General features: G+C 46.0%; 1 protein-coding gene across 3 annotated transcripts in view; it reads right to left on the bottom strand.

Moving 5' to 3' along the window:
- The window catches only part of LOC147902205 (uncharacterized), a 162216-nt gene that overhangs the window by 106103 nt on the left and 32034 nt on the right, over positions 1 to 24079 (bottom strand). For all 3 annotated transcript variants that reach the window (XM_087375270.1, XM_087375268.1, XM_087375269.1), the window contains exons 3-4: positions 4156 to 4281; positions 3531 to 3989 (exon numbers count right to left, since the gene is read on the bottom strand). In XM_087375270.1, coding sequence (XP_087231396.1) covers positions 3531 to 3989; positions 4156 to 4281 — 585 coding nt within the window. The remainder of the gene's footprint in view (positions 1 to 3530; positions 3990 to 4155; positions 4282 to 24079) is intronic.

Here is a 24079-nt window from a genome sequence, read left to right on the forward strand (position 1 = left end):
GCTGAAACTCATCTTTGGCATGAGAGAATGGGCCATCTCAATTATAGAGCTCTTGCAAAGCTACATTCACAGCAGAAGGCAAATGATGTACCTCGGACTCACACAATTTCCAAACATGTGTGTGAGGGTTGTCTGTTGAGTAAGATGCACCGATTTCCTTTTCAAAAGAATTGTCCAAAACTCTCACAAAGGAAATTGCAGCTAGTATACAGTGATGTCTATGGCCCAATGAGGACAAATGCCATGGGGGGTATAAGTATTTCATGACTCTCATTGATGATTTCACAAGATATTGCTGGGTATATCCTTTAAAAGCCAAATCTGAAGTTTTCCTATGCTTTTAGAGATGGCTGAATATGGTTGAGAATGAATTAGGATGCAAGCTTGTCACCCTCAACACAGATAGGGGGGAAGAGTATATGTCAAAGGAGTTTGATGCATTTCTGTCTTCACGGGGCATTATTCACTCATGCACTACTCCTTACACTCCTCAGTAGAATCCTGTTTCTGAAAGGAAAAACAGGTCCACAATGGAGATGGCCAGATGCATGCTTAAGGCCAAGTCTTTGCCCAATAAATTCTGGCTTGATGCAGTAATGTGTGCCAACTATCTGCTGAATAGATCACCTACACGGGCATTGAAGACTGTTACACCTTATGAAGCATGGAAAGGTAGGAAGCCCTCACTTTCACACATGAGAGTTTTTGGGTCTCTTGCATATGTTCATGTACCATCTCAGCTGAGACATAAGCTTGATGACAAGGCAATCAAATGCATATTTATTGGTTACAGCCAGGAGAGCAGAGGGTATCGGTTATATCAACCAAATACTGGGAAGATTATTGTCAGTAGAGATGTAATCTTTGCTGAACATTCAGCTTCTCCTCTTGTGGACTACAAAGCAAAGCCAGATGTTGACATGTTTGATGCCTTTGAATCTTGGTTACCTCTACCATCATCAGAAGAGGATTTTGACCAGCAACATGAACCCCCTGCAGGCCCTCCACTAAGCAATAATCAACCACAACCTCATGCTGATTTACAGGTCTCTCTTCCGGCACAAAATGATCCCACTATTCATGATGCAGTCATTGAAGAAAGAGCTGTCAATAGACAGCAAAGGCAAGTTCCCAGATGGCTTCTTGATACATTGAGGGACAGCAAACAAGATCAGCCTTTTGCTGCCCGGACAAGATCAAAGAATAGACAGATGCATGGTCACTTTCTTGAGTTTGCACTCCTTGCTACAGCATGCAATGAAGAGCCCTTGTGCCATAAAGATGCTTCTGACAGCAAAGAGTGGATGGATGCAATGAAAGCTGAGTTACAATCCATTGCTAAAAATGACACATGGGAATTAGTAGATCTCCCTCCCGGCGAGCATGCCATTGGTACCCGGTGGGTCTACAAATTAAAAAGGAAATCTGATGGCAGCATAGATCGATACAAAGCCCGTCTTGTTGCAAAAGGGTATGCCCAACAACAAGGCATTGACTTTGAGGAGACATTTGCTCCCACATCCAGGATTACTACCATTTACATGTGTCATTGCCATTGCAGCCCATCATCATTGGCAAGTGCACAAGCTTGACATCAAAACTGCTTTTCTTCATGGGGATCTGCAGGAAGACTTCTATGTCACACAACCTCCTGGCTTTGAGGTTGTTAAATCTGAAAATAAGGTATGCCGGCTTTAAAAAGCCCTTTATGGTTTGAAGCAGGCACCCAGGGCATGGTATGCCAAAATTCATGCTCACTTACTATCCCTTGGTTTTCAGAATAGTCCCACAGAACCCACTCTTTATGTCCGTGGGAGTGGATCTAATTTTTTAGTGCTGATTTTATATGTGGATGATTTGCTCATCACGCGCCCAGATACTCAACAAATTGCAGCTTTCAAGGCTAATTTGCAGCAGATTTTTGACATGTCAGACATGGGATGGCTCCATTATTATTTGGGCATTCAGTTTGCTCATGTTGAGGGAGGTATCATGATGTCTCAGTCCAAGTATATTGGACAGCTCCTTGATCATTTTCAGTTTGAGGATTCCAAGCCAATCTCTACTCCAATGGACCCTGGCTTCAAATTCTCAGCTCATGATGGGAGCCCACCATTGGATATCACTCTTTATCAGCAGGCTGTTGAATGCCTTATTTATTTATGTCACACCACACCTGACTTGCAGTATGCAATATCTCAGCTCAGCAGATTCATGCACATGCCCAGTTCACAGCATTTAGCCCTCTTCTATGGTGATCAGGGTTCACTTACCATGCATGCTTACATGGATAGTGACTGGGCAGGATGTTCCGACACCAGAGTGTCACATACTGGCAATTGTTTTTTGCTTGGCAATTCATGTATCTCGACTCAGCAAGAAGCAACCAACAGTTGCCACGTCTAGTTACAAAACTTGGTATTCACCAGACATCCTCCACTATTGTCTACACTGACAGCCAGAGTGCTTCGGCCATTGCGCGTAACCCAATGTTTCATGCGCGTACCAAGCATATTGAAGTTCACTATCATTATGTTCAGGAGCGGTTGTCAACAAGAGACATAGAGTTCTCCTATCTTCCCATAGAGGACAACATAGCAGATATGTTTACAAAAACACTTCCTCGTCCCAAGTTCGAAGTCTTTCGGCAGGCTTTACACTTGGTTCCCTTTGTAACATGATCTGACATCCCTTGTACATTCATAGGTGGCTATATCCTTTTGGATGAACATGTGCCACCATGACTAGAAAATACTAGGTATTCTGAGACGTTTCCAAAGTACTTCAGCCCATCCCATGGAGGGGGTTTTGTAGGCCATCCTCTGGTCGTTCTAGTGATGCCCTAGAGGCCATGGTATGTGCCTTGTAGGCATAAATAAAGACACTTATAGTGTTAGTGTCTTTTAGGCCACATAGGACACTTAGTCCTATGTGACACCTAGGACACTTAGTCCTAGGTCTAGGTACTTGTACCTTGTACTCTTTTGTTTTGGATAATCTAAGTTTGACGTGACGGGTGTTCTTCTGCGACCCTTTGCTACCTGCGCTCTCTCCTTTCTATCCGATCCTTCAATCTGTTCTCCAAGTATTCTAGTAGATGGTTAGAGGGAAAGAAAGATGCAGGGAAACATCAGCATTTATGCAACTTCACAATTCTTGGCACACAACAAATGTGAGCAACTGGAATACTGCATGAGCAATCTGATGTGATAGCCATTTAGCATCCAAAAGGAAAGATCGCATTTATAGGATGCACTAGCACCAATGTAACATTAACCTGACAGAAGAACACACTAAGTGTGCCTTTATAAAACATTTACATGATGTGAGCAAATTAAGACCCTAAGAAATTGCTAAAATACATGTATTGTTTGGCATTCTAATCGAAAGTTCACAGCTAGCATTATATCCATAAGGATCATTGCCTATATGCAATAATGCCTAAATTACAAAACAAATGGCAAAACCCACTTTTCCATATACATACAAGGCCAACAGAGAAAAAGTTAACCCACATTACTGTAGAGTACCTCATATAATGTTGCCATTTTGAGATGTGCAGGTGTCAAATGCATAGGGAATTCTGGATCAGTTCTTCGGGTCCTCTTCGCTACCAAGCTTTTTATCACGTAGGCCCTCGCTAATCTGATGGACTTCAAAAGGGATTTTGCAGCAGCAGAAGAAACTGTGAATTTGTGCTGCCGCTCACCCTCGGGTTTTCCTATGGAATACAACCATTCTTTTAATGCATAATTGTCGGCACTGTTTTCCTTTAAGAAACCCATTTTTACTAAGTCATCAAGTAAACCATGGATTCTTTCTCTGGCATTATTTTCATGAAATTCTGATTCTTCATCCCTTCTAGCCTCTTCTAGAAAAGTTGAAGTATCAGAAGTAACACCATTGCCCATGTTAGATGATAGAGAAGAGGTAGAAGATGTCACAGTATTAATTCTTGGTCGATATTCCCCACTCAAAGCATTGTGTGCCTGCAAAAGAATCCCTCGAACATTTGAAATCCTATCTGATGTACACACAAACCTTGCCAAAAGTAAACATGGCCTCAAGTAACTGGCTGCTCAAAAAGATTAGATATTGAATTAAGAAGTTAGTGTGACAAGAAGATCCTCCTATGAAAATTGAAGGGGAGCTCACCAAATTCAGAATGTTCTTCAAAAGCTTTTGGGAATCATCTTCATCAAATATCACGAAATTCTTGTCTATACCAAAGCATGGATGCCATCGCAAAATTCTTGCGCAAATACTGTGAAATGTGCCCACCTTAGAGAACATGGTTACAAGGTTAGTTTCAAGAAGGGTTTCCTACTTTAGCAGTCAATTTGCAACAAAAAAATATGAAATTAGCTTGGCTGCAGGGAAACAAAAATAGATGGTAATGAACATCATGACGACTTCACAACCAGCATACCAGTGATGTGTCATCTCTCTCTCTCTCTCTCTCTCTCTCTCTCTCTCTCTCTCTCTCTCTCTCTCTTTCTCTCTCTCTCTCTCTCTCACACACACACAAGGAAGTGATTGTGGAAGTGGACACCAAAGCAAGTAAAATTGATATTCAAGCAGAGATTAAAGAACATGAAGCTAGACGTAATAACGTGCTGAAGATCAAAATAGGGGGACTCCCAAAAGATTGGTCCAAAGAGGACACATATAGCGAAATATTGACTAGGATCAAAGCAGCCTTGCCCAACATTGAATAGTGAGGAGGAGGATGACGAATTCCAGGCCAGCTTCTATTGAACAATCTAAAAGTCATGCCATCCTTACATTGAAGTCAAAAGATATGCGGATCACGCTCCTCCGACAATCTTACAAGCTGAAGGGTATCAAAGTATGAATAGATGAGGAGCTTACACTAGCTCAACTCAAGAATAAGGCAACTGAATTAGCTAAAGTCGGGACTGCTAGAAAGAATGGAAAATGGGTAGTTTACCGTGACGGCGTAGCATTAATCAAAGAGTTTAAATCCAAACCTAAGGACTCTAAGTCTTAAACTGATGTATGGCTGATTACTCTTTCATACTATTATGTAGGTACTCTAAATAAATTGGCGTTGCTTTTGCACTCGCTGGGAGCTGCCATGTGCCCTCCCTAAAGCGGATGTACTAGATGGTTTCTTGCTGTCCCATAGACCTGTTGGTCTACCATGGATATTAATAGACTTTCTTTCTTTCTTTCTTTCTCTCTCTCTTGGGAGCAGTATATGATCTGATCATATACAATGGCCTTCAGAGATGGCCATCATCCGGAGGACTCACTTGTTTCCCACATGGAGGGGGGACAAGCACAGTGGACAACCTGATGGGCTCCCTTGCCTTCGCATCTCAGATTCATGACTTTGTAGTACCCCCTCCCCCACTCGGTGCTGATCACTCATACTTGACATTCTGTATTTCCACTACCAGGACAGCCACAGAGAGAGTCCTCCATGCACCCACTCGGACCCATGTTCACTTTGACCGGACTCTCGATCTAGTTTACGTGAGTCACTTAGCTCGAGAGCTTCCGACCCTACATGGAGCAGAGGTAGATCTTGCTCAAGTTTCAGCCACTTTGACTTCAGTGGTACACGAGGCTACCATCATATCTTTCCCTACAACTCGACCCACACATGCCCCGGCTAGGAAGATGCCTCACAACCCCTGGTATGAGGATGAATGTAAGGATATGAGAGCTCACCTCACACGCGAGCAGGCCCTGGGACACCTAACCTCATCTAAGGCGCATCGCATCTCACGTCGGATGACGCGACGTAAGAAGCGGACTTTTCTCACTCGCAGGATTGATGAGGTGGTCGGATCCTTTCGAGGGGGAGACCCGACTATCAGCTGGGGATTCCTATCAGAAGGGAAACGGCCCATTCCCATCACGGACCCAGAGATTTGGCACAGATATGCATGCTCCTTATACGACATCCCAAGTCACCAAGTATGTCCTCTATGCCCAGACCCACTACTTGTCACTTGTTCACTGCGCAAAATGTGAGGAATGCCCTCCTTTGCAACTTAACCGGAGAGCTCCAGACCGTGAGAGGCTACGTACAAAGCACTTCGCACATGGACAGGAGGTCTTGGCCCCGGTTCTAGTGCAGCAGTTCAACCATGTAGTATGCCACAGTTTCCCACCTATTTGGAGCACTATCACCATTGTACCAATACATAAGGCGAGGGACCCCATGGATACTGGGAACTACCGCACTCTCATGATTGGCCACACTCTGGCTAAGATTTATGAATCGATACTGGAGACAGCGATCAGTAGTTATACAGAGGACCATGGATAGCGGGCTCTTGAGCAGGCAGGCTTTCGAAGACAGCACTTCACACTGGACCATATTTTTACCCCAAGACATCATCGAGGAGGTGAAGTCGAGGCGCCAAAAGGTCTACACTTGCTTCATGGACTTTCAGAAGACTTTAGACACAGTCCCTCGCTCTCGCCTGATTAGGCAACTATAGGAGCTGCATCTCCCAAAGGTCATGATCTGGGTGAAGCAGGGTTGCCCCCTCTCACGACTCTCTTCAGGCTATACATTGATGAGATCGCATCCTTTGTTGGTCGCCTAGGAGGAGAGGGCTCCCTATTGGCTGATTTGATGGTACAGATACTACTATATGCACATGACATAGTCCTCATTCCGTCCTCAGCCGAGGGATTGCAAAAACACTTGGAGGCCTTGGAAATGTTCTGCAAAGAGAGGGACCTGGCAGTCAACCTTGGGAAAACCAAGGTTATTATCTTCAACACATCCCAAGCAGTGCTTCATCGACATCGATGTCAACATAGTTTCACTTACCGAGGGGAGCCAGTGGAGATATTGCAGTCGTACATGTACCTAGGGGCAGTATTCACGGGACCATGCTTCAAGATGCCCATGCCGCCAAAGCACGACTCACACGTGGGAAGGGTGCCCTAGCCCAATTAGAGAGACAATGCTTCAAGGTGCATTTTCGAGATCCACTGACGAAGGGCTGGCTTTTTGACACTCTCATGACACCGACCGCCATGTATGCAGCACCTTTTGGGGGAGTGACCTTTCAGCTACTGATTGGAAGGGATTTGAGAGGCCACAGGTGATCATGGGATCTAGGATGATTCGTAGTAAGCCTTCAATTCCCCATCAGATCATACAAGCAGAGTTCGCCATGACACCTTTGCAGATGGACGCCCTCTTCTAGTCCGTGACTTTTCTCCATAGAGTTTGGGCCCTACCTTAGTGGAGATTACCGAGACTGGCACTGGAGTCATCCCGACAACTGGCAGAGAGAGGCTTTGATACAGCATGGTATGCGCGGGTGTCCACATGGTTTGATAGCCACGGTGTCCAGATGGATAGGCTCCCCCCCTTTCAGTACAGCATGGATGCACCACCGGAGCTCCTTCCACATGATGAGATTAACCGTATCATACGGTTAGACCTTCTCCAGTTTCACACATCTCGGGCTTGGGGGAGGGCATCATGAGTTCCCCACCAAGATCCAGTTCTATCATGACCACTTTCTCAGGATATCGGAGCATGGTCTCTTCATCAAAACCCAGTACCTCAAGGATAGGAGAGTCTCACACGCCTTGAGGATCGCTATCGGACACTCGTCCCACTGGTTGCAGATTGAAGCTGGCAGAGCGGCCAGCATACCTAGAGAGCAGCGGGTTTGTAGACTATGCACGATGGGGGAGGTCAAGACAGAGGAGCATTTTCTATGTGTTTGTCCGGCCTACTATGAGATCCGAGGGTGATACCACTGTCTCTTTCAGGAGGGGCACTCCTTCAGACCACTCACACGACTGATACATTTCCCCGACCAGGTTTGCATTAGGCTCTACCTGATTGAGATGCATAGACATGGAGATTCCCTCGTGCGGCAGGCCAAAGATTAGCTACAGTTGATGCCTCAGGACACCGAGCTAGACCGAACACAGACATGTCACTAATTTTTATGCATTTGAGCCAGCACCAAATGAGATCGAGGGGGAGGAGCTCAAGGAGACAAGAGCACGCAGCAGTGAGACCCATCACTAGGATGTGGCTAGACAAGAGACACGGAGACCACACAGGACATGTGGGGCTAGAGCACGCACGATTGAGGTCTGACCTATCTCAGTCCTCCTTAGAGGGGACCACCAAAGACGAGGCATTACTCTCGATGTAGCCCATCGGATACAGAGATCTAGGTGAGCACGCCCCCAGCCACCACGGGAGACTACTCGACAGACACAGATACGTGAGCTCTTTGCATCACATCAGAGAGCCGTCAGGGAGCTGGGTTATATAGAGCCTGCATATGTACTTGAAGCTCTGGTTCTGAGCAGTACTTGATTGCTCTTCTTTTATTTTTTTCCTACTATATTTTGTACTATTCTTAGCACTTAGCACTCAACAAGGGCCTTAGTGAGCCCTTTGCTTCAGCCCACAATGGCTTGTATGGGTTACATGTATTTTGTATATTGTCTCATAGACCCGCAAGGTCTCTTAAAGACGTTAATACACCTCTCTCTCTCTCTCTCTCTCTCTCTCTCTCTCTCTCTCTCTCTGCCATCACCCGCAACATGTCAAGAAATGAGCAAATACATAGCAGATATGCTGTTGTCAACAGCACAAAAATGCTTTTCTCAAAGGAAGGGGAGAAGTGCAGGGATGCCATGTAATCATTGGTACGACCAGGACTACAAGGACGCAAATAGAGCCTGAAAAACAGCAATGCAGAGAGGGAAGACAAAGCTCGGGCATATAGACAGACAGTAAGACACAAGAAGAGGATATATCTCAAGAGCAAACAGCTTGAGAGTTTTGGTAAGTTTTTTTAGAAACTACATGGCAACAAACTCTAAGAGAGGAAAGCACAATGGGAAGACATGATACGATTTGTCAAAAGCCTCTATGAAAGAGAAGGGAAAGAAAAAATTAACCACAACTATACTGTCAAAGCAACAGATGGAGTCATAACGGAAGAAGACATGGGGACTGTAGGCCATCTCATGGGCTATCCATAGATGCCACTTATACCTTGGTATGAGCCTTGTAGGCCTAGTTATAGTCAGTTAGGACTATTGGTACACTCAGTTTATGTACAATCATCAAGGTCAGTTAGGACACTTAGTCCAGTTAGGGCAGTTAGCCCTAGGGTTTTGTTATGTTGGCTCTCCCCTAAGCCTCAGCAATCTATTACAGCATCTCATTTTTCTCCATTGTGCTTCCATTTTTGAGCTTCCATTGCTTCCAACAGTGGTATCAGAGCAGGTCAGGGATCCACCCTCTAGCTATTTCCAGCCACCCGGATCCCTTCAGGAGCCATTGGGAGCTGTTTGGCAGCCTGTTTCTTGATGGTTTCCTGGTTTTCTACTCACCCGTGAGCATCTGTGGCCTCTCCAAGCAATTCTGTCGCGGAAAATTTGCACTTTGGAGCACCCACTGCAAAGGAGGACCTATTCTGGAGCATTTTGAAGTGTTTTTCTGCTGCATCCGCCTCATTCCAACCTGTTCCAGCCTATTTCTGTTCCGTACAGTGCATTTATTGCAGGCCGGCTCCACACGTGTGAGCCGTACTTCTGTACGAAGTGTGTACGGTGTAGTACGGAGCTGCTGGCAGGGTTCTCGACTCGGTACGGACCTGCAAACAGGCATTTAATGCAGTATGGAATCCGTACAGCCCATTAATGACTGTACGGACCTGCTGCACCTGCATTTAATGCACCGAAAGACTGTTTCGACCAGCCTCGAAGTTCGTGCCTGCATTTTGGTTCTGTTTCTTCTTGTACGGAGCTGCCTCAGGGTGCGTGCCATCTAGATTGAAGCTTTCTCAGCATTTCAGAGCTGCCTCGAGCTGTGTGCCAGCATTTTAGAGCTGCCTCGAGCTGTGTACCGACGTTTGGAGGCATTTGCAGCATGCTGAATTGATCCAGAGACTTCTCTTTGAGCCCTTCCCTCCTCATTTGGCATTCCTTTGCCTCGGGCTGCGAGTTCCCCTCCATTGGATCTCTTTCTCTCCATTTCTACGTGCTCTCCTACTCGTGGGAGCACTTCTTTTGCTGTAATTCTCATTTCCAGCCCTCAGTTGCTCGCTTTCAGAGCCTGTCACTACTGTACATCATTGGGTAAGCCGTTGCTACATTGGCTCTTTCCAATTTATGCTTCATTTGCATTTTGGAAAGGCCTCGTGTTGCCTTTGGGGATTTTTTTTGCAACAGGTACACCTTGGGACAGCAGAGTCTTTTGCAGGCATAAGCTTTGAAGCTTGGGCAGATTTTTGGTATTGGATTCTGAGAGGTTGCCTTTCTCTCATTTGCTTTGCCAGTTGGTGCATTTGTCTTGTATTTCAGCACCATGTCTAGTGGCAAAGATGATTTGTTTGGGCTGATTGGGGCCGATGATAAGCTTGATGGCACCAATTATCCCATGTGGTCATACATGACGGGACATGTTTTGGTTCCCAAGAATTTATGGCATATTGTTTTAGATCCTGAGGCCAGGTCTACATGCACTTTGACTTCTTGTGCTACACCTACAACCTCTGCTTCTTTAGGTGATGGTTCTAATGCTACAACTAGGACTCTTGCACCTCCTGCTCCAAGTGCTTGCCTCCTTCACAAGAGCAAATTCAATGGGATGGTCGTGATGCCAAAGCACATGCCTTGATTCCTCTTTCAATGAAAACCGTTATAATCCCTCGTATCCGGTCTTGCAAGATAGCTAAGCAAGCATGGGATCAGCTTGCATCTTTGTATCAGGTGCGGAATGAGGCGAGGGTTGCCGATCTCCGCAGGCAATTGAAAGATTTAAAGCTTGATGAGGGTGGTAACATGGATGCCTATCTCACTAATGTGAAGGATTTGAAAGAGCAGTTGGCCAACATTGATGAGATTATGCCTGATTCTCAGCTGGTTTCTAATACCCTTGATGGGTTGCCTGATTCATATCAAGGCTTTGCTACTACATTTAGGTTGGTTGCAGGGGTTGATGCCAATCATTTCTCATTTGACCAGCTCGTTCCTCTTCTTCTGCAGGAGGAGCAAAGTCGTGTGAATCGCAATGCTACTATGACTAGTGATTAAGCATTTGCTGCCCATCACAAACAAAAAGGTAAAGGCAAGGTTTCAACTAGAAAGCCCTCTCATTTCCATGCTGATCATTCACACTTCTTCAGGGGATAACAAAAAGAAGAAGAGATGTAATTATTGCAGGAAACCTGGGCATGATATTTCTAAATGCAGGAAGGGCATAGCATCTAAAAAGAAAAAGAAAGAGTCTGGTCTTGCAGTATCTGGTTCTTCTAGTGCATAAGATCGACATGAGTCCTCTAATTTCGCACAAGACCACCAATGGGCTTTCTTGGTTACCTGTCAGTATATTTCTGATGTTCATGATGCTTGTATGGCAATTTCAGATGTTCGTGATGCCTGGTTCTTTGATAGTGGTGCTAGCAAGCACATCACTTCCTGCAAGAAGTTATTCAGCTCATTGGAGCTTACAATGGGGGCAGTGTCACATGAGCCAATAATGCATCATATACCGTGAAAGGTATTGAGTAAGTTGATCTTACTTCTGTCTCTCAGGGTATTGTCACTCTAGACCATGTGCTTTATGTTCCAGCCATTCATAAAAACCTCATTTCTATTTCAGCCATTGCTACATGTGGCTTTCAGGTTCTTTTTTATGGTGTGAGGTGTGCAGTGTATGATGCTACACATGCCTTTACCATGGTTTTGGCTAGCACATTGTCTAGAGGTCTTTATAGACTTGATGATTATGACAGATGTTTGGATGATGATGCTACACTTGTCGATGCACATGCCTTTGCTATTGATTCTACTATCGCAGATACTCATTTGTGGCATGAGAGGTTTGGACACCTCAATTTTCGAGCCGTGGTGAAGTTATATAAGGAAGATATGGTTGTGGATCTTTCCAAAATGCATATGCCTACCAAACATGTTTGTGAACCATGCTTGCTTGGAAAGATGCACCGTGGTGTGTTTCCCAAGGATGGGAGAGTTGGTGCTTCACGCAAGCTTTATTTGGTTCATAGTGATGTTTGTGGACTCATGAGGATTGCAGCTCTTGGGAGGTTCTACTATTTTGTTACTTTTATTGATGATTTCACCAGGTACACTTGGATTTTCGCATTGAAATCCAAATCTGAAGTTTCCTCACATTGCTCACCATAATTCAGACAGGGGGGGTGAATACATGTCGATCAGTGATGGAAATGGCCATATGCATGTTGAAAGGCAAACGTTTGCCTAATAAGTTGCGGTTGGTTGCAGTCAGGCTTGGACGGGTCGTAAGCCTCGCATTTTCCACATGAGGACTTTTGGATGCTTAGCTTATGCTCATGTGCCTTCACAGAAACGCACTAAGTTGGATGATAAAGCTGTAAAATGCATTTTTCTGGGTATAGTCCAGAGAGCAAGGGCTATAAGCCTTATCAACCCCGTTTGGAGATTTCCATGGAGAAGTGGTCCCCGAAGGTGTTTGGTGCTATTTTGGGTAATTAGATTATGCTCATGATGGACGAGCGGATGGGACCACAGAGACTAGATCTTTGGTACGCCCATGGCACGGAGGTGAACTTTCAGCTAAGCTTCACGCGCGAGGAGCCGGTGTGTGGTTTGGCAACAAGATCAGATTGCCGATGGAGGCAAAGGTGGAGCAAACACACTTCTGGCCCCTCCAGATGTGGGCGGACTTATTCGGGGTGGAAGCCTCCTTCATGATGAAGTGGGCATGGAAGATCGGTATTGAGTCGGTATCCACCCTAGTACGACGCCGCACAAAAACTGACTACTCGCCCTCCAAACACCCGGCAATATCACACAAGGCAGTCTTTCTGACAGGCACCCACTCACAAGAGAGCCTTGTTCCCATCTACCCCATCCTCATGAGCTGGACCATAGTGAGTTGGAACGTACACAGGCTCCACGACCGTGTTCATAGTCAACCATAGTACCTGATGCTCCGGCAAGAGTTGCAAAGGGCAGTGGTAGGGCGGGCAGTGAACATCCTTATGATTCAGGAGCACATGTTTTCAGCAGCAGACATCAGACGATGCCATCACCTTCTCCCAGGGAGAGGTCCAGAGGAGTGGTCTCCCACAGTAGGACGGAGCGGAGGGGTCTGCATCTCAGTCTCACAAACTTTGGCTTCAGAGGTCTACGATCAAGGCGAGCTCATTCCAGGACGAGCAGTTTGAATGGGAGTTCGGACGGGACAGTCCAAGGATTGGAATCCTGAACGTGTAAGCCCCAGCGTGTAGACAGCACCGCCCGGCCTTCTGGAGGAGGTTGTCAGAGTGTCTTCCGGATGTTGACTCCTCGATTGTTGGAGGGGACTTCAACAACCTGGAGTTTGGGGAAGACAAGCAGAGCGGCGCCTTGTTCTCAGAGATGCCATCAGCAGAGCGTAGTACTTGGGAGCAATTCATTTTCATGATCAGTGGCAGGGACCCGTGGAAAGAGCCAGAGTTCAGTAGGACTCCTCGCAGCCTTCTCTTCTCCTTTGGGCAGAGGAGAAACGATGGATTACTCAAGAGATTAGACCGCTTCTATGTTGGGGACTAGGCATTACACAGAGGTGGTTCTATCGGGATTCTGGCAGGTACCACGATGTCCGACCACTCTCCAGTAGTACTTCACTTGGATCAGCCCCGCCAAGGTCTCCCCCAGAAGGGGGTCCGCATTCAGAGGACCTCTTGCAGGACGAGGAGATTCAATAGGTTATGGCAGAGATCTGGGAACACTAAGAAATGGCACCGGGTGAGGGCTGGGCTACGTGGGTGGCAGATGCGATTCAGAGGAGCAGTGTGGAGCTGCAAGCTCACGCCCTTAGGCGGAGGAGGACCCTTCAGGAGCACGAGTGGGCTTTGAGGAGAGACCTCACCTCCATCGAGAGGGTCAAGGAGCAGGACCCAGTTTCTCAATGGCTTAGTGACAAATTGGAGAGCGCTCGAGACGCTTGTCTCGAGCTTCAAGACACGGAGCTACGGCAGGCTGAGTTCTCCTACCATTCCTCCCAGGTCCGATGGGTACAGTAGGGGGACAAGATGACCAAGCAGTTCTTTCAGACAATTGGGCGCCGATCGACCGGCACACAGCTACAACGTCTTCGGGACTCGCACGGCATCATGCACACTGACCCGCAGGAGATTCTTGACATGACCACCGGATTTTATAGCCAACTTTTTGAGACAGAGAGGATGACCCCAGCTGGTCTTGTGGCCCAAGAGCTAGTTGGGGATCATGTTCCGACAGCAGTCTCGTGGGACTTATGCAGCAGACTTGAGGAGCCTTTCACAGATGAGGAGCTATGGAAAGCCCTCAAGGCTCTCCCGACCCAGAAGTGCCCGGGGGAGGATGGCTTGACTCCAGCCTTCTTCTGAAACTTTTGGGAGATTATCTCCACCCCTTTCCGTTTAGCTTGCCAGGAGATTTTCGACACAGGCCTTCTCCCTCAGTCCTTGAGCAAGGGGTGGATCTGTTTGATCCCGAAAGGGGGAGATAGGTCAAATATCTGACAGTGGAGGCCGATCACTCTGCTTGATACTGCATACAAGATCCTCCCAAGGTCTTGAGTTTGCGGTTACGGCCTCATCTTACCGACATCATTCATGACACGCAGACTGGGTTTGTCCAGAAGCGCAGCATCCTGGACAACATCTTCACGTTCTGAGAGGCAGTGGATTGGTCCAGGGAGGAGTCACAGCCACTGGCCATCCTTCTCTTGGACTTTGAGAAGGCCTACGACAGGGTGGAGTGGTCTTTCCTAGAGGGCACTATGAGAAGATTGGGCTTCTCAAACAGATGGGTCAGAGGAGTTTTAGCGCTATACGCAGGGAGCTCTAGTCAGATGATTATTGGAGGACACACAGGCGAGGCCTTTCCTCTCTCTCGCTCGGTTCGCCAGGGCTGCCCACTAGCTCCCTTCCTCTTCTTGTTTGTAGCGGAGGCTCTAGGCTACTATTTGAGATCACAGGTGACGGGTCTCATAGGGTTGAGGCTCCCAGCAGGCAGGAGGAGGAGCTCCTTGACTCGGAGTTTGTAGATGACACGGCCTTGTATGTTGAGGGCACCACGGCGAGTCTAGAGAGAGTCAAAGGCACCTTGGCTATCTATTGTGAGGCCTCAGGGACACGAATCAACTGGACGAAATCCATAGGCTTCTTCACGGGCTTTGAGGAGACACAAGAGATCCGTGAGTGGGGGAGTGACTTTGGTTTCAGATGGATACCGCGGGACCAGATAGCGAGATACCTCGGATGCCAGGTGGGTATTGACGTTACAGCAGTGCAACCATGACACTAGATATTTAGGTATGCTGAGCCATGACCAGGATACTTCAGCCCATACCACTAGGCCATCTCATGGGCTATCCATAGATGCCTGTTATACCTTGGTATGAGCCTTATAGACCTAGTTATAGTCAGTTAGGACTATTGGTACAGTTAGTTTATGTACCATCTAGGTCAGTTAGGACACTTAGTCCAATTAGGGCAGTTAGCCCTAGGGTTTTGTTATGTTGGCTCTCCCTTGAGCCTCCACACTTCAGTTTTGCAACAATCTAGTACAGCATCTCGTTTTTCTCCATTGTTCTTCCATTCTTGAGCTTCCATTGCTTCCAACACCCAACACGGAGTGGTCTGAAAAAGCTAGCTAATGGGAAAGCTCCAGACACACAATAGTAGCAGAGATAGTAACATGGGGAGGGGAGAGAACAAAGAAAATGCTTACGAGGCTTATGGACATGCTTCTAGAGAAAGGGTTTCCACTAGATTGGCAGATAAGCAAAATTGTACCAATCCATAAGGGGGAGATAGCACGATAGCAAAGATTTTCCAGACAATCATGGTAAGTAGCGTAATGGCAAAGTTATATGGCACTATCCTAGAGCCAAAAATCAGTAAATGATTAGAAGAAGAGTGAGGGCGCCATCCCAGGCAAGGTTTCGCTCCAAGCACTCTACAATTGATCATTTGGTTGCCATAGGGCTGCAACTGAAGGAGTTAAGGGTAGGAAAGAGGCTGTCTACTGATGTTTCATAGATTTCAAGAAAGCCTTTGGCACAGTGCCGCAACAGAGGCTATGGGAAAGATTGGAAAAGCTTAAAGTCTCTCAAGAACTAATATGATTGGTTAACCATGTGACCCTTCCAATGATCATACCTGGCATCAAAAAATTTTGCACCATTCTTATCAAAGTGAGATTTAAGGTCTTGATCGGTGATACTTGCAATGGATAGCAAGTTCCTCTTATTGTCTCGTACATACTGAACATCTAACAACTTCTTACATATCAACTCTACGAGAAGGTTCTAGCTGAGTTAGCACAACCGCTAATAGATGGATCTGTTAGAATTATTGCTATAATTTAGCAGTGACCAATGTTATGTAATAAGTAGGTTAGGGGCACTTTTCCCTCACTTAGAGGTTCTTCCCCCTAACCATAGTTAGTTCACTAACTACGGTTAGTGAAGGATAAGGTTTTGTCACTTAGACAAAACCTATCACTCTATTGAGTTGTACCACTCTCATCTATTGCAACTATCGTTTTCAGCTCTCTCTCTCCTGCTCCTGCTCTCTCACTTTGCTCTCTCCCTTATTCTCACATTTGGTATCAAAGCAAGTTGATCACCTGCACTTGCTAAGCTCCTTCAGTCTACTCGCTAGTCACTCTTCATTCCAAGCTTGGAAGAGTCCAGCCCGTACGTGCATCTTCAGAGGCAAGCTTCGCATCAATCCGTCCAACCATTCTAGGCTATTCCGTACGTCCGTACCAAGCTGCACGTACAGAACGCCGTACAGCCGTACAACTCGTCGCCAGACCGTGCAGCCCCCGTACCGTCAGCCGTACAACTTGTCGCTCACGTACAACTGCAGTCCCTGTTCTGTACTGTTCACGTACACTGCAGGCAGTTCGTACAGCATACAAACTTCCGTACCTGCAAGCAACGTTCGTACATCGTACAACGTACGGCGACCATACTACTCTGTCGTACGGCGACCGTACACTTGCCATCTACGCAGCTCATGTTCTATGTCCGTACACATCTCCCTGCAGCAGTCCGTACAACTAGTACGGGACTGCTTCGTTTGCAAGTGTTGTGGTGGAGAAGACTCTCTGTGCAGGTTATTTTCTTTGCGAGTACATTTTGCAGGGAGCCATTGTTTGGCAGAGCAGATTTTTGGGCAGATTTGAGCATATTCTTTGAATTGGGCATTTTGTAAAATTTGGGGCTTTTCGTGGATTTGCCCCAATTTCAACTCAATTTCACCTAAAAATTTAGGGCTTTTGGTTTTGCACTGCAAATTCTTGCATAATTGGCGCTTTTAGTTAATTTGCCCTCTTTTGGATGCAATTTCCTTGAAGAAATTTGGGGCTTTTGATATTACACTGCAATTTTGCAGTGAAATTTGGGGCTTTTGCAGGCAAAGAGCAATTTGTGCAACATTTGGGGCTTTCAGACCATTTGCCCCTTTCTGGTTGCAATTTCAAGCCACAAATTGGGGCTTTTGTGTATTGGGAGAGCAATTTGACAGGTTCCAGTTCACACTGCCTTTTTGTGAGTGTTTTGAAGCACTTTTGGCAGGTTTTGGGAGAGATTGGATGCTCTAGCAGATTTCTGACAGAGACATTACAGAGATTTGAGTTGCATTTTTAGTCAGTGTTTGGCTGTATTTTTTGGGATTTGTGCACTCCATTCCCAGCAAGGGAATTCAGATTTGCATTTGCTGTATTTTCTTTCTCAGACATGGCCCAGCAAAATCAGAATGATTTCCAGTTCAGTGGTCTCTCACAAGAGGATAAGCTGGATGGTACCAACTACTCTCTCTGGAGTTTTATGGTACGCAATATTCTGATTTCCCGTAATTTGTGGGACTATGTAAATGGGGATGAGTTCCGGCCAGCAAATGTGGCACCTAATACCCCTCCCCAACAAGGAGGAGGCAGAGGTCGTGCACAGGGTACAGCTGCAGCACAAGTTATTGGTGCAGTTATACCTACCACTCCAGAGCAGAAGAGATGGGATTCACGTGATGCTTTAGCTTTGTCGTGTATTTCTCTTTCAGTGACAAGATTCATCATTCCACATACCAGGTCGTGTAAGACCTTAAAGGCAGCATGGGATATTTTGGAGAGCATGTATGCAGCTCGGAATGATGCCAGGGTGTCTTTTTTGAAAAGAGAATTGTCTCATACACATATGGAAGAGGGTGACTCCATGTCAGTGCACCTCACAAAGCTACAGGATTTACGAGAGCCGTTGCTGAATATTGATGAGATCATTCTTGATTCAGAGATGATTACCACTACTCTGAATTCTCTTCCTGAGTCTTATCTCAGCTTTCATACCTCGCTGAATTTGCCGTTGAGGGGGGGTGCAAATCCTCTCAATTTTCACGAGTTGATAGGACTTCTGCTGCAGGAAGAGCAGACCAGGAAAAACATGGCTTCACGAGCAGGTGAACATGCCATGCTTTGAAAATTCAAGCCTAAAGTAAAGGGACAGGCAAAGACTTCAGCAAATCAGCCTTCCAGTGGTTCAGGACAGCCTTCTCAAAAGGCTAAGGGTGATGCAGGTAAGCCCAAGAAGAAGGGAATATGTCATTATTGTAAAAAACCAGGTCACTACACTGGAGAATGCAAGAAAAGGCTTGCAAAAGAAAAGAAAAACAGCTCTGGTCCCATGAGGACTCCCATCATTGGGTGGTCATCTTTACTTTGTCACTTTTATAGATGACTACTCCAACTACACTTAGGTTTATGGGCTGAAACGCAAGTCAGAAGTGTTTATGGTTTTCAAACACTTTGCAGCCATGGTTGAGAATGAATCAGGATTCAAGATACAGACATTACGCACAGATAGAGGAGGGAGTATTTGTCTGCAGATTTTGATGCTTTTTTGAAAGAAAAGGGCATTGTACATCAGCTTACAGTGAGGCTAACTCCTCAGCAAAATGGCAAAGCTGAGAGGAAAAATCGTACTCTTATGGAGATGGATAGATGCATGCTAAAAAGCAAAAAATTGCCTCACAAATTTTGGCTTGAAGGTCTCATGTGTGCCAATTATGTTTTGAATCGGGCACCCACAAAAGCTTTGAAGACCAAGACTCCCTATGAAGTTTGTCATGGGAGAAAGCCTTCTGTGGATCATTTCCGTGTTTTTGGATGCCTTGCATATGCTCATGTGCCCGCAATCTTGTCACACGCAAGATTATTGTCAGTAGAGATGTTATATTTTCAGAAATTTCAGCTCACACTCAAGCTGAATTTAATTTGCCTTCTTCTTCCGATGATGTCTTTGAGGTATTACTACCCATTGCCTTGGGTTCCCCTGCTGATATATCTGATGCAAATCAGAATTTTCAGATACCTCCACATGCTCCGATTCAGCCACAGGATGTCTTACCACCTCCACAAGCAGTGGAAGAAGTTGTTCAACAAGAAATTGCAGATATACATGCAGCAAAAACAGTCCCAAATTGGCTGTTACAAACTCTTAGGGAGAGTAAAATTGATGCTCCATTACCTGACAGAACTCGGAGTGCAGTAAGGCATGGGGGAGGTGCTCTTTCAGTTGAATCAGGTTATGCAGGGACTCTTCTTGATGAGGAGGAACCTGAGACATTTGAAGAGGCACAGGATAATGTGCATTGGATGAATGCCATGCACGATGAGTTGCAGTCCATTCAGAAAAATCAGACATGGGAAGTTGTCGATTTGACACCAGGTAAACATGCCATAGGTACACGGTGGGTTTTCAAAGTTAAAAGAAAGCCAGATGGCACCATTGATAGGTACAAGGCAAGGCTGGTCGCAAAAGGATATGCTTAGAAAAAGGGCATAGACTATGAGGAGACTTTTGCTCCTACATCCAGAATGACAACCATCCGGTCAGTTATCACCATGGCTGCAAATTTTCAATGGAATGTTCATCAGTTGGACATTAAAACAGCCTTCCTTATTGGAGACTTATTGGAAGAGGTTTATGTCAAACAACCTCCACGCTTTGACATTTCAGGAAATGCACTTCAGGTATGCAAGCTGAATAAAGCTTTGTATGGGCTGAAACAAGCCCCACGTGCATGATATGCAAAAATTCATGCCTTTCTGACCAGCAAGGGGCTGCACAATAGTCCAACTGAGAGCACCCTCTAATCAAGAAGGATGGGGGGGATATTTTAGTCATCATTCTTTATGTAGATGACTTACTGCTCACAAGGTCAAATGAAGATAATATTGCAGATTTTAAAGCTGAATTGCAGACCACTTTTGACATGTCAGATTTGGGGCTGCTACACTTTTATTCGGGTATCCAGTTCACTCAAGAAAAAAGTGGCATCGGTATGTCTCAATCCAAGTATGTGCAGAAACTCTTGGACAGATTCAACATGCAGGATTGTAAGCCCATAGCTACTCCCATGGAGCCGGGGCTGAAGCTTACAATGCATGAAGCAGGTGAATCATTTGATGTCGCACTCTACAGTCAGGCTGTTGGATGCCTCATTTATCTCTGCAATACACGACCTGATATTCAGTTTGCAGTTTCTCAGGTGAGCAGATATATGCACAGCCCAAAGACTATGCATTGGCAGGCTGTAAAACGCATCTTTCGTTATTTGCAAGGTACCAAGTCTTTTGGCTTGATGTTTCCTAGGGGGGTAACTCGCAGATGCATGCCTACAGTGACTTAGATTGGGCTGGAGACTATGACACTAGGCAGTCCACAAGTGGCAATTGTTTCTTTTTGGGCAAAGCTTGTATTTTTTGGTTGAGCAAGAAACAATCTACAGTGGCTACCTCTTCATGTGAAGCTGAGTACAGGGCAGCTTTCACAGCGACAGTTGAATGTGTTTGGCTGCGTCGTTTATTTGCTGATCTTCATCTTTCATTGGAGGGTCCTTCTCCAATTCTCACTGATAGTCAGAGTGCTATTGCAGTGGCAAGGAATCCTGTGTTTCATGCTCGCACGAAGCACATTGAGGTTCACTATCACTACGTCAGAGAGAAGTTGCATGCAGGAGAGATCAGTATAATCTATGTGTCAACACATGACAATGTTGCAGACATTTTCACCAAAGCACTTCCACGTGAAAAGTTTGAGGCATTTCGCAGTGCCCTGAACTTATCTCCTTTTGGTGATTGATCATTTCCTTATACATGACATTGGCACTGCAGGGGGGTGTTAGAATTATTGCTTTAATTTAGCAGTGACCAATGTAATGTAATAAGTAGGTTAGGGACACTTTTCCCTCACTTAGAGGTTTTTTCCCTTTTCCCCCTAACCACAGTTAGTTCACTAACTACGGTTAGTGAAGGATAAGGTTTTGTCACTTAGACAAAACCTATCACTCTATTGAGTTGTACCACTCTCATCTATTGCAACTATCGTTTTCAGCTCTCTCTCTCTCCTGCTCCTGCTCTCTCAAGAACAAGTAGAGACAGAAGCACATGTCCTCCTTATATGCACACGGTATGCCTGCATAAGGAGGGACTTTAACAATATTACAGAGGAACACGACACCCTAGCAAGCTTGCTCTCACATAGCCATATAGCCACTCTGGGTAACTATATTGCCAAGGTTCTTAAATATCGTGAATGTTGTATTACTCAATGTATTTCAAAATAATTGTTCTCCCCCCCTTCCATAAAAGGAAGGAGACACTTGTATCGTGACTTTTATGGGTCCCATGGGTCGGTATTTCCGCCCCCAAAGGACGGTCATTCCAGTCTCACCTCGCACAGTCCGAGATGCTTCAGCTTCGACCTCCTCCCCGGTTGCAACTTCTCCCCTAGAACCAGCGGTGCCAGACACTCTCCTTCAGGCAGTAGAGGTCTCCGCGGCTGGGCAGACACAGGATCGAGAGCAATCCTCACTTCCTCCCTTGGATAAGGGGAAGGGAATGGTTTACACTATTGATCCTCTTCCCTCAGAAGGGATCCTTCGCACTCCGGTGTCTGGCTTGATTCACACGAACTCATTTTCAGCCCTGGCAGATGCTTCATATTTCCCAAAGGAGGAGTTTGTGCCCTCTACTTTTGGTGAGCCAGTGATTGGGTTTCCTATTGACAAGGCTTCTTCTTCAAGTGACAGGGTTCTTTCCCGTGTTGATTTTCCGCTACTTGGTTCCATTCCTCGCTCCTCGAGCAGGAGGTCTTCCCCTATTGAGGGGTTTGTTTCTGCCACTAGGTCGGATAGGTGTTCCACTCTACATCCTCCCGTCGATGAGGATTATTAACTGGAACATACAGGCCTAGGTGGCATTCCACATCGCCGCCGTAGACAACTGATCCAGGATCAGCTTCATCCAGGTGTTACTGGGGGTTCCATTGATATCTTATTTACTCAGGAGCACAAACTGGATTCTAGAGATTTTGTCAAGTCAGGCAAGTTGCTTTCTCGCCATACTTTTTGGTCGCCTGCCTTGGGCACCAGGGGGGCACTTCTATTTCAGTTTCGCAGTTGGTTCTCCCCTTAGTTGTTGGACACGGAGTCAGTATTCCCTCTAGGGCTCAGTGGATTATTCTCTTGATTGGAGGGCGTAAGCTTGGTTTCCTTAGCCTGTATGCCTCCAACATTAGAGGGGAACGTGTCATGATGTGGAAGGATTTTCTCTCCTGGGCCCCCATTGCAGATTCATGGGTGATTGGAGGTGACTTTAACATGGTTGAGTTACCGTCAGACAAAAAAAGGGGCAGAGAAGGAGGACCTCACTCTTTGGAGAGAGCAGCTTGGGATGCCTTCCTCTTTCACTACTGTGGCAGAGATACTTGGTTGGATGATGCCTTTCTTATTCAGCCACAGTCCCTCATGTTCTCTTGGTCGAATAGGAGGCAGCAAATGCCTATTCATGCACGCATTGATAGATTTTATGTAGATGATTGGGCACTAGACAAAGGTGGATTGGTATGCATTGCTGTTGGGTTTCCACTTCAGACCACTTTTCTGTTGTGCTGGCTATCTCAGAGCCTCACTTGAGAGGTCGGTCTGCCAGCATCAGGATTCCAGATGCCTTGTACACAAAGGAGGATCTTACAGAGGCAGCCTTGCAGATATGGGTTTCTCGTGTCCAGGGTGGGCAGCCATTTCCATCACATGTAGCTACTGCCCTTTCTGGTATTAGCGACTTCTACCTCTCAATTGCTTGTACCGGGAAACGAGATATTCTCAGACGTGAGATTCGTGTTCGCCAGCAGTTAGCAGCTTTGCAGAGGGAAGAGCAGAAACGGCCTTCAGATGCTTGGATTCAGGAGCGCCTTGCTGCAGCAAGGGCTCATCAGCATATATTACTTGATCAGAGAGCAGAGTATGCCTTTCATGCACGGGAGTCCTTCTAGATTCAGATGGGTGGTAGAGTCAATAAACACTTTTTCTCTACTCTTGGCCCTAGACATAGTAGAGAGAGTGTATCCCAGCTTACTGACTCACATGGGGTTTTACAGACAAATCCAGATGATGTCATGCACATAGCTTCAAATTTTTATGCCGCCCTTCTTACTGCTGATCCTGACACACGGGATAGAGAGGATGCTAGACAGGTTATTTGGCAGAGCATCCCTTTGTTGGTGAAACCGGATATGCATGTTTTGCTTGATGCACCTTTCACCAACACAAAGTTCAAGACTGCACTTTCAGCCCTTCACAAGGGCAAGTGCCCAGGTTCGGATGGCCTCACCTCTTCTTTTTTCATTGCATTTTGGGATATGATTGAAGACTACATTACATCAGCCCTGCAGGGCATTTGGGACTCTGGCGAGATGCCCGGGTCGCTCACAGAGGGTCTCATCCACCTTATCCCGAAAGGAGGTTGCAGAAATCTAGTGTCCCAGTGGAGGCCTATCACACTTCTCGGCACTTGTTACAAGATTCTGGCCAAGGCAATCAGCCTCCAATTGCAGCCCCTTCTCCTAGATCTTATTCATGACACTCAGACAGGATTTGTGCATGGCAGAAGCATTTTTTATAACATTTTCTCTTTCTGGAAAGCTTCAGAGTGGGCCATGTAGAGCGGCCAAATCTAGCCATTCTACTCTTGGATTTTGAGAAAGCTTATGACAGAGTAGATTGGGGTT

This window comes from Dipteris shenzhenensis, chromosome 5 (genome assembly GCF_047967505.1).
Source record: "Dipteris shenzhenensis isolate YYH24624 ecotype China chromosome 5, Dip_SZ_1.0, whole genome shotgun sequence".
Lineage (NCBI taxonomy): Eukaryota > Viridiplantae > Streptophyta > Polypodiopsida > Gleicheniales > Dipteridaceae > Dipteris > Dipteris shenzhenensis.